Here is a 15,320-nt window from a genome sequence, read left to right as displayed (position 1 = left end):
AAATTAATATTATTTATTGGTAATATGATGTAATCATGACTAATAAGGATAATGACAATATCAATAATAATGACAATAATTATGATTAGGATTATAGTCAGTGGCGTAACTACAGGGGGGCATGGGGGCACGTGCCCCCCCCCCCCCCAATCGGCTGACTAAAAAAAAGGAGGAAAAGAGGGAGAAAGGAAGAGAAACGTAGTGGGAAAGAAGACATTAATGTTCATTATAATGTTATAATTATGTTATGTTACATTACATAAGAAACATTTTTTTCATATAAATGAAACATAATTGGCTCAGGGCATATATGTCTTCATTGTTCCTGGTGCTCCCATTGTCTGTTTACCGAGATATATAATCCTGATGTTGTTTGAAGGTTTGCATGGTGGCATGTACAATTGCTGATGTGGTTTACGGTACACCATGTGGAGTGTTATAGAAGCAGTGGATAGAAGAAGAGAAGGAAGTGGATAGGCGAGAAAGTGGAGATTTGAGAATAGAGTATTCTTTCTTGAGAATAGTCCTTCTCTTCTTCTATCCACTGCTTCTATAACACTCCACATGGTGTACCGTAAACCACATCAGCAATATATAATCCTGTTATACTAAAACCTCCCGTTTTCAAGTCAATATACACCAAACTACCAAATATATTTCCTCGCATTTCGAGTTATTCTTTTACATGTACAATAGTATGCTTCTTTTTCATGAATACTTTAGTGATTGTCCCATTTTAAGGTCTTAATATAAAACATTTCCTGTCCGTGCTTACGTTCGCAGTAGTGAATTGGTGAAAGATGTCTGCTCTCCATCAATTCCTAGAATGAGTCCTTAAAATGTCCCTTTTTCTGTTTTCTGATCTGAATATCAAAAATTTTCGCGTTCGCATCCTTTGGTTAATGAAGTACGTATTCTTGAATTCCTACAAACAAGCCTTAAAATGCCCCTCTTCAGGTCTGAATTTCCTAAATTTTCAGCTCGCGCTTCGCGCTCGCAAGATTTGATTAGTGAGATGGGTATGTTAATCATGATTACAAGTGCTTTATGTGCATGTTTAGATGTAATTCTAACAAAATCAGCAAGCGTTTATTGGCACTCCCATTAAATGACAATGGTGAGATGTGTATAATCTTAATAGATAAAAGATTCCTAAAATATAGTCCTTAAAATCTTCCTGTTTGGGGTCAATATTTACAAAAATTTTAGTTCGCGCTTCGTGCTCGAATTATTTAGCGAGACAGGTACTATCATGATTACAAAGATTGATTGTAATGTCCCTTTTTAGGTTTGAATATCAAAAAATGTAAGCTCGCGCTTCGCGCTCGCATTATTTGACTAGTGAGATACATGTCCGTTTATCGGCACTGTCCTTATAAAAATATCTCTATTAGATCAGTATGCCTGGCAACTGGGCGCGCTTCGCGAGCTCACTAGGCAGTTCCAAGTTTTTGCTGGTGCCCCCAATGCCGTGACCCACGGTACGCCACTGATTATAGTGATTTTATGACAGGAATCATTCTGACAGATCTGACTGCAATTTTCATACTTTAAAAATAGCTTACTCTAAAGAATGATAACAAGGTTGATTTCTATTCCATTAGGTTTTCCTTGTATTATTTTCTTTGACCAACAAGAATGTTTTAAGTCTTAATGATATTCTGAAAAGATTCGGTAAACTTGAACACAAACTTCAATTTTGTCATTTCCAGATGGGCTATGGCATCAGTGGCATGATGAGCCAAAAATTTTGAGGGGCCAAGCATGGCATACAGAGCAAAATTTTAGGTTTCAAAATCAACAACTTTTGGATTGTGCTTGCATAAATTATTAAGTAAGGTTCGCATTCAACACAAAAAAATGCTTAGAATGTCTAGTTTTTAGGTCAGAATATTAAAAATTTTTGAGCTCGCGCTTTGCGTTCGCATTATTTGATTGGTGAGTTATGTATCCTATTTATGAGTACTAAATGCAGTCCAGAACAGCTTCCTTTTCTGGTTAGTAAAAATTTCAGCTTGTGTTTTGTGCTCGCGTTAATTTGTTTAGTAAGATGCACACCTTTTTCATGATAACAAAAACAGCTCGAAATATTTAAATTTCATTTCTTATTACATCTTATTACAACATCTCGCAAGGATGCCCTAACAGTGATTAGCACCATAATTGACCCAAAATCGAGTTTTACAACTTCAATTTTTTTTTCAAAACCACTTGCTCGCTATATATGCTCTCTATAGCGGGAAATTAAAGCCTAAATCAAAATATCTGTCTTATCAATTAGAAATCACTTAAAAAAGCTTTGCTGAACTGCACCAAAATTCTCATTTTGACTTATATTGTAAGTGCATTTTTGGCTTTGACCTCCCCCCACAAAAAAAATACATTCTGCCTCCCCTGTACCAGGTAGAGGAGAAAGACATATGTTGAGAATGGGCATGCCAGGATCAGATCACCTTGGTAATAAAAATTATTATTTTTATGTCTAAATCTACATGATCTATCATGAAATTATTTTCATTTTAAATGTACAAGGGTAAAAAATTTTGCTCGCTCACACATTTTATACATTTGGTCCTGTGTGTCATGTATGCCGCCTAAGCATTGTTGTCTAATTTTTTTCCCATATATTGTACAATTGAAATGCCTTGGCCTTGGCCTTGAGGTTTTCAGGCCTTGGCCTTGGCCTTGGGTTTCCATGCCTTGGCCTCAGCCTTGGTTATTGAAGCCTTGGCCTTGGGTATTAAAGCCTTGGCCTTGGAGGTTTGAGCCTTGACTACAACACTGGTACATACATGATGAAGATCATTGACTTGGAATGACATTTCTGTTTTGGGTTTGTGACCCAACATTAAAATGATCATACAAAGTTTAATCAATCTTCACCAACATCATTCAAACTTTTGATCTGACATGCAATGCATGCTTAGATTATATTGAAAAGGAAAGAGATACTAAAGGACAAGTCCACCCCAACAAAAACTTGATTTGAATAAAAAGAGAAAAATTCAACAAGCATAACACTGAAAATTTCATCAAAATCGGATGTAAAATAAGAAAGTTATGGCATTTTAAAGTTTTGCTTATTTTCAACAAAATAGTTATATGAACGAGCCAGTTACATCCAAATGAGAGAGTTGATGACATCACTCACTCACTATTTCTTTTGTATTTTATTATATGAAATATGAAATATTTTATTTTCTCGTCATTGTCATGTGGAATGAAGTTTCATTCCTCCCTGAACACATGGAATTCCATTATTTTAAAATTTTGTGCTTCAGGCAAGGAGGTCCTAATCGTCAAATTCGTAAAAATTGAAATATTGTATAATTCAAACAATAAAAAACAAAAGAAATAGTGAGTGAGTGACATCATCGACTCTCTCATTTGGATGTAACTGGCTCATTCATATAACTATTTTGTTGAAAATAAGCGAAACTTTGAAATGTCATAACTTTCTTATTTTACATCCGATTTTGATGGAATTTTCAGCATTGTGCTTGTCTGATTTTTCTCTATTGATTCAAATCCAACATTTTTCTGGGGTGGACTTGACCTTTAACTACAACAGTATCACATATCCACACATATTAGCTAATTAACCCATAAAGCTTTTGAGCACTATGCCCATGATTGTGCAGGCTACAGTCTATGGGGAAATTTTTTTTTGGTACAATAAAAATATATTGGACTTAAATCACGCCAAATCCACTCTGTAGAGACTTCTCAAGGCATGTTTTACGAAATTTTTAAGGAAATTACCAAGAATTAAACAGAAATGTTTTTAGGTATTTTTTCAAATTTTCAGAATTGACTTTTTTTTATGGAATGAAAAGAAACATTTCAAATAAATGTAATTTACCTCTGCTCTAATGAGATAATCATTGAGGAATGCTTGAACTTGGTAATTATATTTCTCCCAGAAGTTAAACCCTTCTGGCTCCAAACCAGGACATCTCTCCAGCCAACTCTGTATACACCAAGAAAAGTTTAAAACATCACATACAATACATCAATAATAATTACATCTAGAACATTACATAATTATCAAAATTAAATCTACAACATTACCGGTACTCAGAAATATGTTTACAATATGACACCCAAGTAGTTATAAAATAAATCTAAATCTGAATCTACATGTAAATTAAGTTGAGAGCATCACCTATACTTTTTAAGTCGAGAATATGAGATACATGTATTTATCAAACAAATATCATTTCAGTTATCAAAGTCATTGATGCAGTGTGCCTACTTCACTGACTGCTGAAAACAACATGTAGAAATTTCACTGAAGCTGATAAATACCCCTCCCCAAGCAAATTTGTTAGGGCACTTTTTTTAGTTTCCAGGGCTCTTTTGAGAATGGCAGGGGCGATATCGTCCCGAGCCCATGTAATTTCCCCAGCCCCTTCCCAAGGCCTAGGGTTACGTGATGAAAATATATACATGTAAATGAAAATGGCATTCTTTGCTTTTTTGGCTGTACATGGGCTGTAAATTTGTGCTACAAGGTTTCCACTTTCTTCACCTTGGTTAAGTCACTCAAGTGTAGCAAGTACAGAATAACAAAGACTTCTCAAAGGATATTGGTGCAGTATGTCAGGATCGAAATTCAAACACTTAACCATAACATTAATGAAATGGAGCCCTTGGCTTAAACTATAAATCTAGCACAAGACATATGTAATTCATTCTTTCTCAGAAACTTTGAGATATGTCTAAAACAAGTTATCAGTAAGAAGCTTAAATAATTTTGCATCATTTTTTAAGTTATTCGCAATGTTTTTATTTCCTTTATATTGTAGCCATTCCTGAACAAACTATGCCCAAATATATAGCACCAGTGTTGAAAATTATTTTTAAATGTATCTTATGATGACACACCTATTCCTGCTGACAAGTATCAAAGCAACCACCACTCAACTTCCATACTACGCCTTATCTCAATCACTTCAGATGATTACATACACAGTACAGGTAATATTAACCTTATGACCTCTCTATATTGTTCATGTATATTGTGACATGTATGGCATGCTTAGTTATCAGTTCAATGTGAAGGGTATCAGCAAACAAGATCTTGACAGTAGCTTGTAACATATTCACACGTGTGCATCAGGAATAGTATAAGTTTTTTTCTGATCATATCCCAATAATTACAGAATGGTCAGGTATATTGCCAGCATGAAAACAAACAACTTGTGATATCCCTGAGAGACCGTATGCTGTAATAGGCAGATATGATAGGGCTGAAAAATGACACTCTTTCCATGATATATATTGCCTCTGTCATTTTCTTCTAAACTATTAGGGTTTAATGAGTTTCAGATGAGAAATTCAGCTTGAAATATGCTATAAAGCACAGATACTATCATAATCATCCTAACTCAACTCACATGGTTCCAAGGGAAAGTGTCATGAAATGCCATCTGTACCAAACCTTCCCCAAATATTCACACCTTTTTATAGTCTTCAATTATGGCTGAAAAAGTGGCTCTGAACTTTACATGTTTGACAAAATTCATTGGGGGCGTATGCATTTATCTCACTGAATTTTTTTCATTTCAATTTTTTTTTAATATATTTTTTTTATAGTTGCCGATAATTGGATACCAAAATATGTATCATTCATCACAAGTAATTACATCTTTCAAAAATTAGATAACATTCACAGGCAAAAGTTACAGGTAACAGTGAAAAGGCAAAACATGTGAATTATCAGTCACTTAAGAAGGTGATAAAATGACAATGTATATTCTCCTCAATAAATAGAAATATGGACTATTTCATTTAAAAGTGCATCAACTACAAGAACAATAGGAGACTATTGCTGTGAATGAGCAAAAAACTATTAGATATTAGAGCCCTGAAGAAGTTATTACAAAGTTCAGATTCATTCATACATTTTTTCTGATTGGGCAAGTGTGAATATGACTGCAATTTTTAGCTTCATGCCAATTACCAATCCCCTTTGAAGTTATTATCTCTAAAAACAAACATCAGGGATCTCATCTGTGGTCCTTGAACTTGTCAATGATTATAATAATCTAGTATATCTCCTCAAAAATGATAAGAAAAAACAAACAAATAAAGTAGGGAAACTGCAAATTATCACCTAAAGGGTACTGACCTGTCATATAATTTGATCCTATAATTGAACAAAATTAATGACCTATCGTAAAGTTCAGTAAGTTTAATTTCAGTTGTTTTATCAATGTATTAAACATGTTTTATTTCATTTAGAAATACATCCAATTCAATTAGCAAAATGAAGCTTGTTCTGGGACTTAATGACTGCATTGAAAGAAAAAAAGGCATGCGCAAGATCACACAACATTTCACTCTTGATATAAAACAATTGCAAATTTTAACAGTGAGAGTCAAATTTGACATACAAATGGTGATTGACCTCAGCTTTTCCCTAATTGTGATTCCATAATGATTCATACACCTAAAACACTGCAAAGGTGTATGTTCATTGGTTGATATGATTGCTTTTCATGAATGCCTTTAACCAAAGAAACGTTATTTACCCGCTGTTTGCTTTATATAACTTTATTGCTTTTGTCTTAATATTATGACTTCCTACACGTCAAGAAATTTATAGCACACTGTTGTTTTTTAGATTCTCCTGAACTGAAATTAACATCACACAAAGGAAAGGCAACAAGACATGCAGACAGAAAGAAAGCAATTCAATTACTTGAGAATAAATCTCTGATAAAACCACCAGATTCACCAAGTACCACTAAAATTAAAGCAATGTAAATTGTAATTTACGTCATTTACACAACAGTACACAACACAGCAGGAATAAACAGATAAAACTCACCTCTACAACATGCAATAAAGTAGGGTCTTCTTCCGATTTCTTCAAGGTAGCTTGTAACTCCTCACTGTAAACACTGGCATAATTCCGACGCTGATAACTCACTCTCATGGTCTGTAATAAAACAAAAAAAATCAATGTCAGCCTTTGTTGTTAAACCAATGTATGGTATTTTGAAAGAAGAGCTAGTCATTCACTTACAAGGCGTGAGTGCAAAATTCTATCAATTCAAAAGCATTGAATGGAAAGAAATGAAATCAGTATGAATCACAAAATTTGCAACCTACTAACCAATCATTAGTTTGGTATATATATATCCCCTTTCAAACTTTGCTTGCTGGCAAGAAACTTCAGAAAGGGTTGTGACACACATCAAACACAAAGTCCTACATTTTGAGCAACATTTATACACAATCATTGAAAATTGAGATCAACTTTGCAAACGAAACTTTCATTTTCCTGTGACTTTAAACATAACTGGATAAATTCTGGGTCCTTTTGCATTAAATTACTATTGAGGTAACATTGCCATCCAATGCTTACACGTACTTCCATAAATCCTTGATTTTTATTGACTCTTGAATATGTGACTAACCTTTGGATGGGTAATCATTTTAATGCAATGAGCCTGGTTTGCAAGATTGAATTGAAGAAAATCTTGGAAAACTAATGGACTGATAATTTTTAGTATTCAACATGAAATCACTCACTTTTCTTTGCTGTAGGACAAATGGACTACACATAAATAGGCATGTATGGGACAACACACAAAGTTTGACATGTTACACATTTCAACTGTTTCAGTGTAACTTTGAATTATAAGCATAATACATATAATTTACATACCACAATTTCCAAATTAATTTAGATGCTAATAAGGTGCTTCAGAGCATACAGGTTCATACATGTACTTTATATTAACAATGAATACTAAAATGATTATCTGTCAAAAAGCACCATTATAGGGTATGTCTTCAGCTTGCCCTTGAATATAGCATCTTATATATGAAGAACAATCCTATGCCATAGACTTTTTTCTTTACACTTTAATATGATATTGAAACTTCATAATTGTTTTCACTTTTCAAACAATCTTTACTTCCCTTAAAAATGAACACAAATATAGATATATTTTTTTCACTAATCCTTACTTACAGGTTTTATTCCCAGTCTGTTCTCTAATAATCTGAATTGGAAGCTTTGGAAACCAGAGGCTGGTGAGAGATAATCTCTGAACTCAGAGAATGAGAGTGGAGTCATCGTCTCAAGGACATAGATCTGATCAACGAGGAGCTGTTTAGAAAGACAACAACAATGACAATAAATTACATCAACAAAACAATATCCATTCTTAGACATTAGAAACAATGTATTTTTCACTGCTAAAATCCCCTGACAAACAACAATTACAAAATGTGTACGATGTACTTGCATTTTGGAAATGAAAACACTTTATTATGTACAATTTTCTAAGTGCTGCAATCTCTAAAGCAATATACCTGAGTGGCTTTAGCACAGTTATCATCCAATTCAATAAATCTGGGAAGAGATTAGCAACTGCAGATAAACACTTGCCAAAGGACACCAGTATCAAGGTGAAATTTGAACCCTTGACCTTGTGGTTCAAGTCCACAGACTTATCCAATGATCCACAACACCTCTACATGTACATGTAAGCACATTTACATGTATATAAATTCAATGCATTATATTTCTCAGTAATCAGGTTCCATTTAATAGTGATTTATTCATAATCTTTAAGAAAAATAATCATTTTTCTTTTTAAGTATATTGTAAATAGCAGGAAAAAACATTACATGAGGACTTGGGGATGATTTCATCCCCTAAAATGCTAAAAAGAGCCCTAGAAAAAAAATAATAAGCCCAGGGAATCCTCATTCACTGCAATGTTGAAGCTTTTCAAATGTAGCAGGTTTAGGAAGTGGGCATGCGAAAAGTAGCCCCCACCCCACCAAAATAAATAAATAAATAAATAAATGAATAAATCAATAAATAAATAAATAGATAAATAAATAAATAAATAAATGAATAAATAAATAAGTAAAATAAATAAATAAATAAAAAATTGCCTGATATACAAGTAGTGAAAGATCCCCACTGATCTGGCTTTTGTTTGACTGACCTTGAGTATCTGTACAATACGTTCCATCCTGTTCATCATGACGAGCTGATTCTTCTCGTCCACAGGCACCTGACCGAGTATATCTATGATGGAATCAATCTCAAACAATATCTGTTTGAACCATAGTTCGTAAGCTGGACATCAAAGCAAAAATAAAATATAAAACTGTTAAAAGCCTTTATTAATTATATACAGGTTGACAGAGCTAAGCAATATTGTAAGGACAAATCCACCCCAACAAAAAGTCAGCTTGAGTAAAAAAGAAAAATCAAGACAAGCACAACACTGAAAGTTTAATCAAATCAGACATACATGTAAAATAAGAAAGTTATTATTAGAATTCTAAAGTTTTGCTTAATTTCTCATAACGGTTATATTCACATCCTGGTGAGTATGCAAATGAGGAGACTGGTGACATCATCCACTCACTATTTTTTTTGTATTTCATTACATGGAATATGAAATATTCAAATTTTTTTCTCGTTGTCACGTGAAAAAAAAAGTTTTATTCCTCCCTGAACATGTGAAATCATCATTGTTTAAACATTTCGTGGTTGAAAGAAGAGGGTCCTTATTGTCATATCTGTAAAAATTCAAACAATTCATGCAATAAAAAACAAAAGGAGTAGCAAGTGAATGACAGTGCATATCACTGAATTGTGCTTATAACTGTTTTGTCAAAATGAAACTTTTTTAAAATGTCATAACTTTCTTTCCAATTTTTATGAAATTTTACAATGTAAGTGTTACGCTTCTTTGATTTTTCTCTTTTTCTTCAAATCAATTTCTTCTGGGTCAAAATTAACATTTAACTATACATGTAGTTTTCTGATTCATTACAATTGCCATGCTTAATACTACAATGTACATGAATACTCTTAATTCGAATTTTTCTCCTCATGAAATGGCATGCAGATAGAATCTACCAGATCAGAGCCAGACCTTTGAATCTTGGAACTTTGACACTCTGATCCTAAAAAAATTAATAAGACTATTGTCACACCCATATTCATACAAGTTTGAAGCTGGCACATCAAATGGTTATTTGTAACTTTTTGAAACTTAACAGAATTTCTCATATTAAAAAAATAAATTGGCCTGCTTACATAGAGAGCAAAATTGCCTCTCTGATCATAAAATGAATGGTTTATTGCCATTTCGTCCACTGCCATTTTGTCCACTACCCACATGGTCTAATATCATTTCGTCTACCATCAGTTGGTCCACTATCCACATGGTCCAATTACCATTTCGTCCAATCACCATTTCGTCTAATAGCCATTTCGTCTAATAGCCATTTCGTCTATTATCATTTGGTCTAATAGCCATTTGGTCTAATGGTATTTTTTTGCCTATTGGTCCAATAGCCACTTTGTCCACTATCATTACGTCTATTCCCATTTGGTCTAATAGCCAAATGGTCTAAAGGCAAATGGTCTAATAACCACTTGGTCTACTTTCATTTCGTCCATGTTCCATTTGGTCTAACTGCATTTGGTCTACTATCACTTGGTCTAAACTCATTTCGGCTAACAATCATTTGGTCTAATTGCCATTTGGTCTAATAGCCAATATGTCCAATTGCCATTTTGGCTAATCACCATTTCGTCTAATATTCATTTCGTCTAATACGCATACTGGTCTACTATGCTGCACTAGCGCCCTCTACGACCCGAGTCGACTCTATTCGCGATTGTGGGCCTAATTAATTACCAATTCTCTTCAACTTCTTGATTTATTTTATCACTTATGTTGACTAGTGTTGTTCGTCATTGATTACTTTGCATTAAGGAAGTGTTTTCCACCCAAAGGGGGAAGCAATGTGTGTCTTATCAAAGTTATACATACACGATACGGGCGAGGAAAAACGGAATGGTATACTGGCGATGGCGAAAGGGGGCGCCAAAAAGGGGAAGGAAAGAGAGGAAAAGAAAAGGGAGAGAAAAAAAAGAGGGAAAGAAGAAGAGAAAGAGAAAAAATGGGGAAGAAAGAGAGAAGGAAAAAAAAAGAAGAGGGAAGAGGGAGAAAGAAAAGGAAAAAAGGAAAGGGAAACATCTCATGCTTCGCGCTCGCATTAATAATTTATTGAGATATGTATCCTGTACATAATAACAAAAGAAAAATGATTAAAATCTCCCATTTTTGAGTTTGAAAATAGGGAAACAGCTTCAGCTCTTGCTGCGCGCTCACATTTTTATTTATGATACATCCATCTCTTCTTGAATTCCTTCAAACAATCCTTAATCTGTTACTTCTTTATGTCAATTAACCAACATTTTCGGCAATAATTGCAGTAATTGTTCATTTTAAGATAATTATGTATCCTGTATTACAGGGAGTGTTCAAAGTGTCCTGAAATATCAATTTTTTTTAACTCGCCGTGCACATGTTTGTATATTCATTTCTAAACTGGATATATAGTGACGTGGATTGTCAATGTCTAATTCCTTCCTTCAGCTTTTTCTCGTCTCATTCCCCGTTTTCTTTTCCCTCCTTCCCTTTTTCTCTTTTTTTCTCCCCCACCCTTTTCTCTTTTTTGGGGCCGTCAACAAGGAGGGGCGGACGCTTTGCCCTCCTCGAAATGCCTATGTATCCACTTTATGAATGCTTACAAACAGTCCTTAAAATTTTTCATGTCAGAATATCACAAATTTCGACCCGCGCTCGCATTGTTTATTTAGATGTGTATTATGTACAAATTTACAAAAAGTGATTAAAGTGCCCCGTTTTGAGGTCTGAATATAGGAAAATTTCAGCTCGCACTGTGATGTTGCATTTACAAAAGTAAAATATGTATCTTCAAGAATTCCTAAACGCAGTCCTTAAAACGCCCCTGTTTCATGTCAGTATATGGAAAATTCTCAGCTCGCGCTGCGCGCTTGCAATCCTCGCATTAGTTATTAATCTAGAGAAATGTTCAGGATTTCAAACAGTGTCAAGACTTAAGATTTTATGTGTAAAATAATAGTGGGCCTACATGAAATAAAATGTTTATAAAAAAAAAAGATCAGCTCGCGCAAGCAAAAAAAAAACACGGAAAAAACCCTCTTCGATCCGCAGACAGGGGAATATATAAATGAATGAACATTTTTCGAGCAACAGCCCCCCCCCCCTGCCCCCATTAGCAAAAGCTAGATCCGCAAAAGGGATGTGTTATAATTATACCCGGCAGGCCTATATACTCGCGACCAAAAATCTACTCTAGTGATTTCAATACCCCCCCCTTTCTGTTAACTCCTGGATCCGCGCCTACGTAGTAATAATTATTTTAATTATGTATATTATTTATATTATGATTATCCTTATTATTATCATTTTTGTTAATATTAGTAATATGATCATCATAATTATTATTATTAGTAGTATTATTGTGAATTTTATTATTATTATTATTATTTATTAGTATCATTATGATGATTATCATTCTTATTATTATATCCATTAATTGCTACAGCATGAGTATATCACAAACATTATACTCATCGTTATTGTCAATACTACTAGGCCTACATTTATTTTAGGCGCAGGCGGGCTTCTAGCGACGGGAAACGAACAAAAAGGGAGAGGATAGTACAGGGAAAGAAGAAAGGACAGATCGGGAAGAGCTCTTTTTGGGGGGGATGGGGGGTATATTGATCAATAATATTTCTTTAAAAGGCTATATTGTCTTTCATATGTTTATCGTATTTTGATATCGGAATACAATATTCTCCTTGCCTTTTTTAAATAAAAATTGAGCGACAAATTAAATTAAAAGGACCCTTTTCCATTTTCCCCATCTTAGTTCCCCCTTTTATATGTGTGTGTGTGCGTTTTAGGGGGGGGGGTGGGGGTGCCTGAATTGCTGTACCCACTGAATCGACCCTTGCGATAGTAGTTATCATCATAGTTTTTAGAGTTTTTTTCAAACTAATATCATCAATAATTTCAAGGTATTAAAGTCATTTCGCTCCCCTCCTCGGATAACGCAAATTATTTGTATTAGACGAAATGGCTATTGGACCGAATGGCTATTAGACTAAATGGCTATTGGACGATTTGGGAATTGGACGAAATGGTTAGTAGACGATTTGGTTGGTAGACGAACTGATTATTGGACCTAATGGTTGATGGACGAAATGACTATTAGACGAAATGGCAATTGGACGAGTTGATAAGTAGACGATGTGGATATTGGACCAACTGAAATTAGCCGACATGGCTATTGGACCAAATGAACGGTGGACGAACTGGTTAATGGACGATTTGGCATTAGACCAAATGGATTTAGACGAAATGGTTGGTAGACGAAATGGTTGTAGACGAATTGGCTATAGACTAACTGGCTATTAGACTAAATGGCTATTAGACGAAATGGTGATTGGACGAAATGGGTGGTAGACGAAATGTTGATGGACGAAATGGCATTAGACGAAATGAATGTAGACCATGTGGTGAGTGGACGGGATGGCAGTAGACGAATTGGCAATTTACCAAATGAATTACAACTAGCCTATAAATGGGATTTGATTGAATGGAACTGAATTTTCTTTTAAATCAGAAAGGAGTGAAATAAGGTATTCTTTGTTAAACAATGGACAAAGAGCAGTTCACTCAACTGTATAACTGAAACTTGAATTGACCCTCAATTTTGAAGGGCAAGGTCTTTTGAACTGTTTACAGCCACAGGGCATATTTCTACACAATATTGCTTAAACTCCACAATATATGTCGAGAGAATTAAACAGGGCATGAATCAAAATTTTGTTTATAGTTGGTTTTAAAAAATAGGATCAGCTATACAGACTGACCGAAAATATTATAGGTAGGTTTTCTTTAACACCAGAAATGAAAAGGTTATTGATGCGATTATCATTCATTTTCCCCTTTCTTTTTCTTTATGAATTCATTTCGTATTGAACTGCCATTATGGCAGGGTCATTTTAGAAGGGCACGTACATGTACAATGTATTCCTCCAAAAATTGTATTAAAAAGTCAGAATATAATAGAATATAATAAACATCATCAGTTTACAATATGACCTACATGTAACAAAAAGGGTTAAATACATGTATGTAGAATTGAACGTGCACAGCTCTCCTTTTATACATGCAAGTGAGGTCATTGATTATTTCTCTCTCTCTCTCAACTGAATGTTTATTAATGAAGAGTAGACAAAGCCCTACATGTAGTAAAATTAAATTCATTTAACTAAAATTTTACAGTAGATATCATAAAAAATTGACATCATATTTTCTTGTGTCCTTGGTTCTAAATAGTAAAACTGAATTATAAACTTACCCTGATGTGTAATGATGAAGAGATGCTCATCATGCACCGGCATACCTGTAGGGTTTGCACCGCTTTGAAGACCAACACAATCAAGAAGCTTGTCTAGCTGAAGATAGCTACCATATGTGAGCTTCTTATCATCACTTTTCTCTGTATCACCATGCGGTACCCTGTTATACAATTGAAGAGATCCATTTAAATTCTAATTCAACATACCTTTATTAAGTTTCAATACATACTACATATACAGCAAAGAAACATAGTGATGTGTACTTTGAGAAATGTATAAACCATCCCTTATTAATAAAGGTTATTCTTAAAGCCTGTGTAAAGCTTCAGAAATGAGGATAATCTATTAGTGTAAAAGCAATAACAAAAAAATTCTAACATCTGATTCTTTATGAAAATATGAACTGAATTATTAGTGTATTTTTGGCTTCCCTTGGTAAGTTTTTTTGTCATTTTTCTTCAGAAATGATTTTTTTAAAAATTAATCTCACAAATTCAGTGGTTGAATATCAGAAAACTAAACAAAAATATTGCATCCTGAAATTTTAAGCCCATTCCAAGCTTTTAGAAAGAAGCTTTATATAAATATTTGAATAAAATATGTGGAGATATTTCATTTTGATCAGGCACCTGATCAAAATAATTTTTTAAGCACATTTTCATTTCATATTTCTCACATCATGGCTGTTTTAGGGCATACACATTCATATATATTCTTGCAATGATTCAGAATAGCAAGGGATTTTAAAACACTGAAAAGTCTACTAAATAACAAGATTTAGTCTGTGGAGAACAGGCCTTAAATTTCATGGGAACATAAAAAAGGACAAAATAAATCTCCAAGACCATTGAGGGGGGCATCAAAGCTAAGCAACAGGGCAATCAAGGTCAAAGCTTTAACCCTTCCAATCTAATCTTGTCTAATTTCATATTAAAGCCCTGTGAGTAACTGTAACTAGTCAGGTCATGATAATTCATGTTGAATTATAAATGAATAGACAGTAAAGACTAAGATAAGCTTAGTTAAAATTAGGGGACAAACTAAAATGAAAATGATTCAGGGA

General features: G+C 34.0%; 1 protein-coding gene across 1 annotated transcript in view; it reads right to left on the bottom strand.

Moving 5' to 3' along the window:
* The window catches only part of LOC121413249 (tryptophan 2,3-dioxygenase-like), a 29,312-nt gene that overhangs the window by 9,731 nt on the left and 4,261 nt on the right, over positions 1-15,320 (bottom strand). The window contains exons 3-7 of the mRNA XM_041606041.1: positions 14,257-14,417; positions 8,976-9,109; positions 7,988-8,125; positions 6,836-6,946; positions 3,863-3,970 (exon numbers count right to left, since the gene is read on the bottom strand). Of these exons, the coding sequence (XP_041461975.1) occupies positions 3,863-3,970; positions 6,836-6,946; positions 7,988-8,125; positions 8,976-9,109; positions 14,257-14,417 (652 nt within the window). The remainder of the gene's footprint in view (positions 1-3,862; positions 3,971-6,835; positions 6,947-7,987; positions 8,126-8,975; positions 9,110-14,256; positions 14,418-15,320) is intronic.

Source organism: Lytechinus variegatus, chromosome 1 (assembly GCF_018143015.1).
Source record: "Lytechinus variegatus isolate NC3 chromosome 1, Lvar_3.0, whole genome shotgun sequence".
NCBI lineage: Eukaryota > Metazoa > Echinodermata > Echinoidea > Temnopleuroida > Toxopneustidae > Lytechinus > Lytechinus variegatus.
This window is presented reverse-complemented; position numbering and strand designations above follow the sequence as displayed.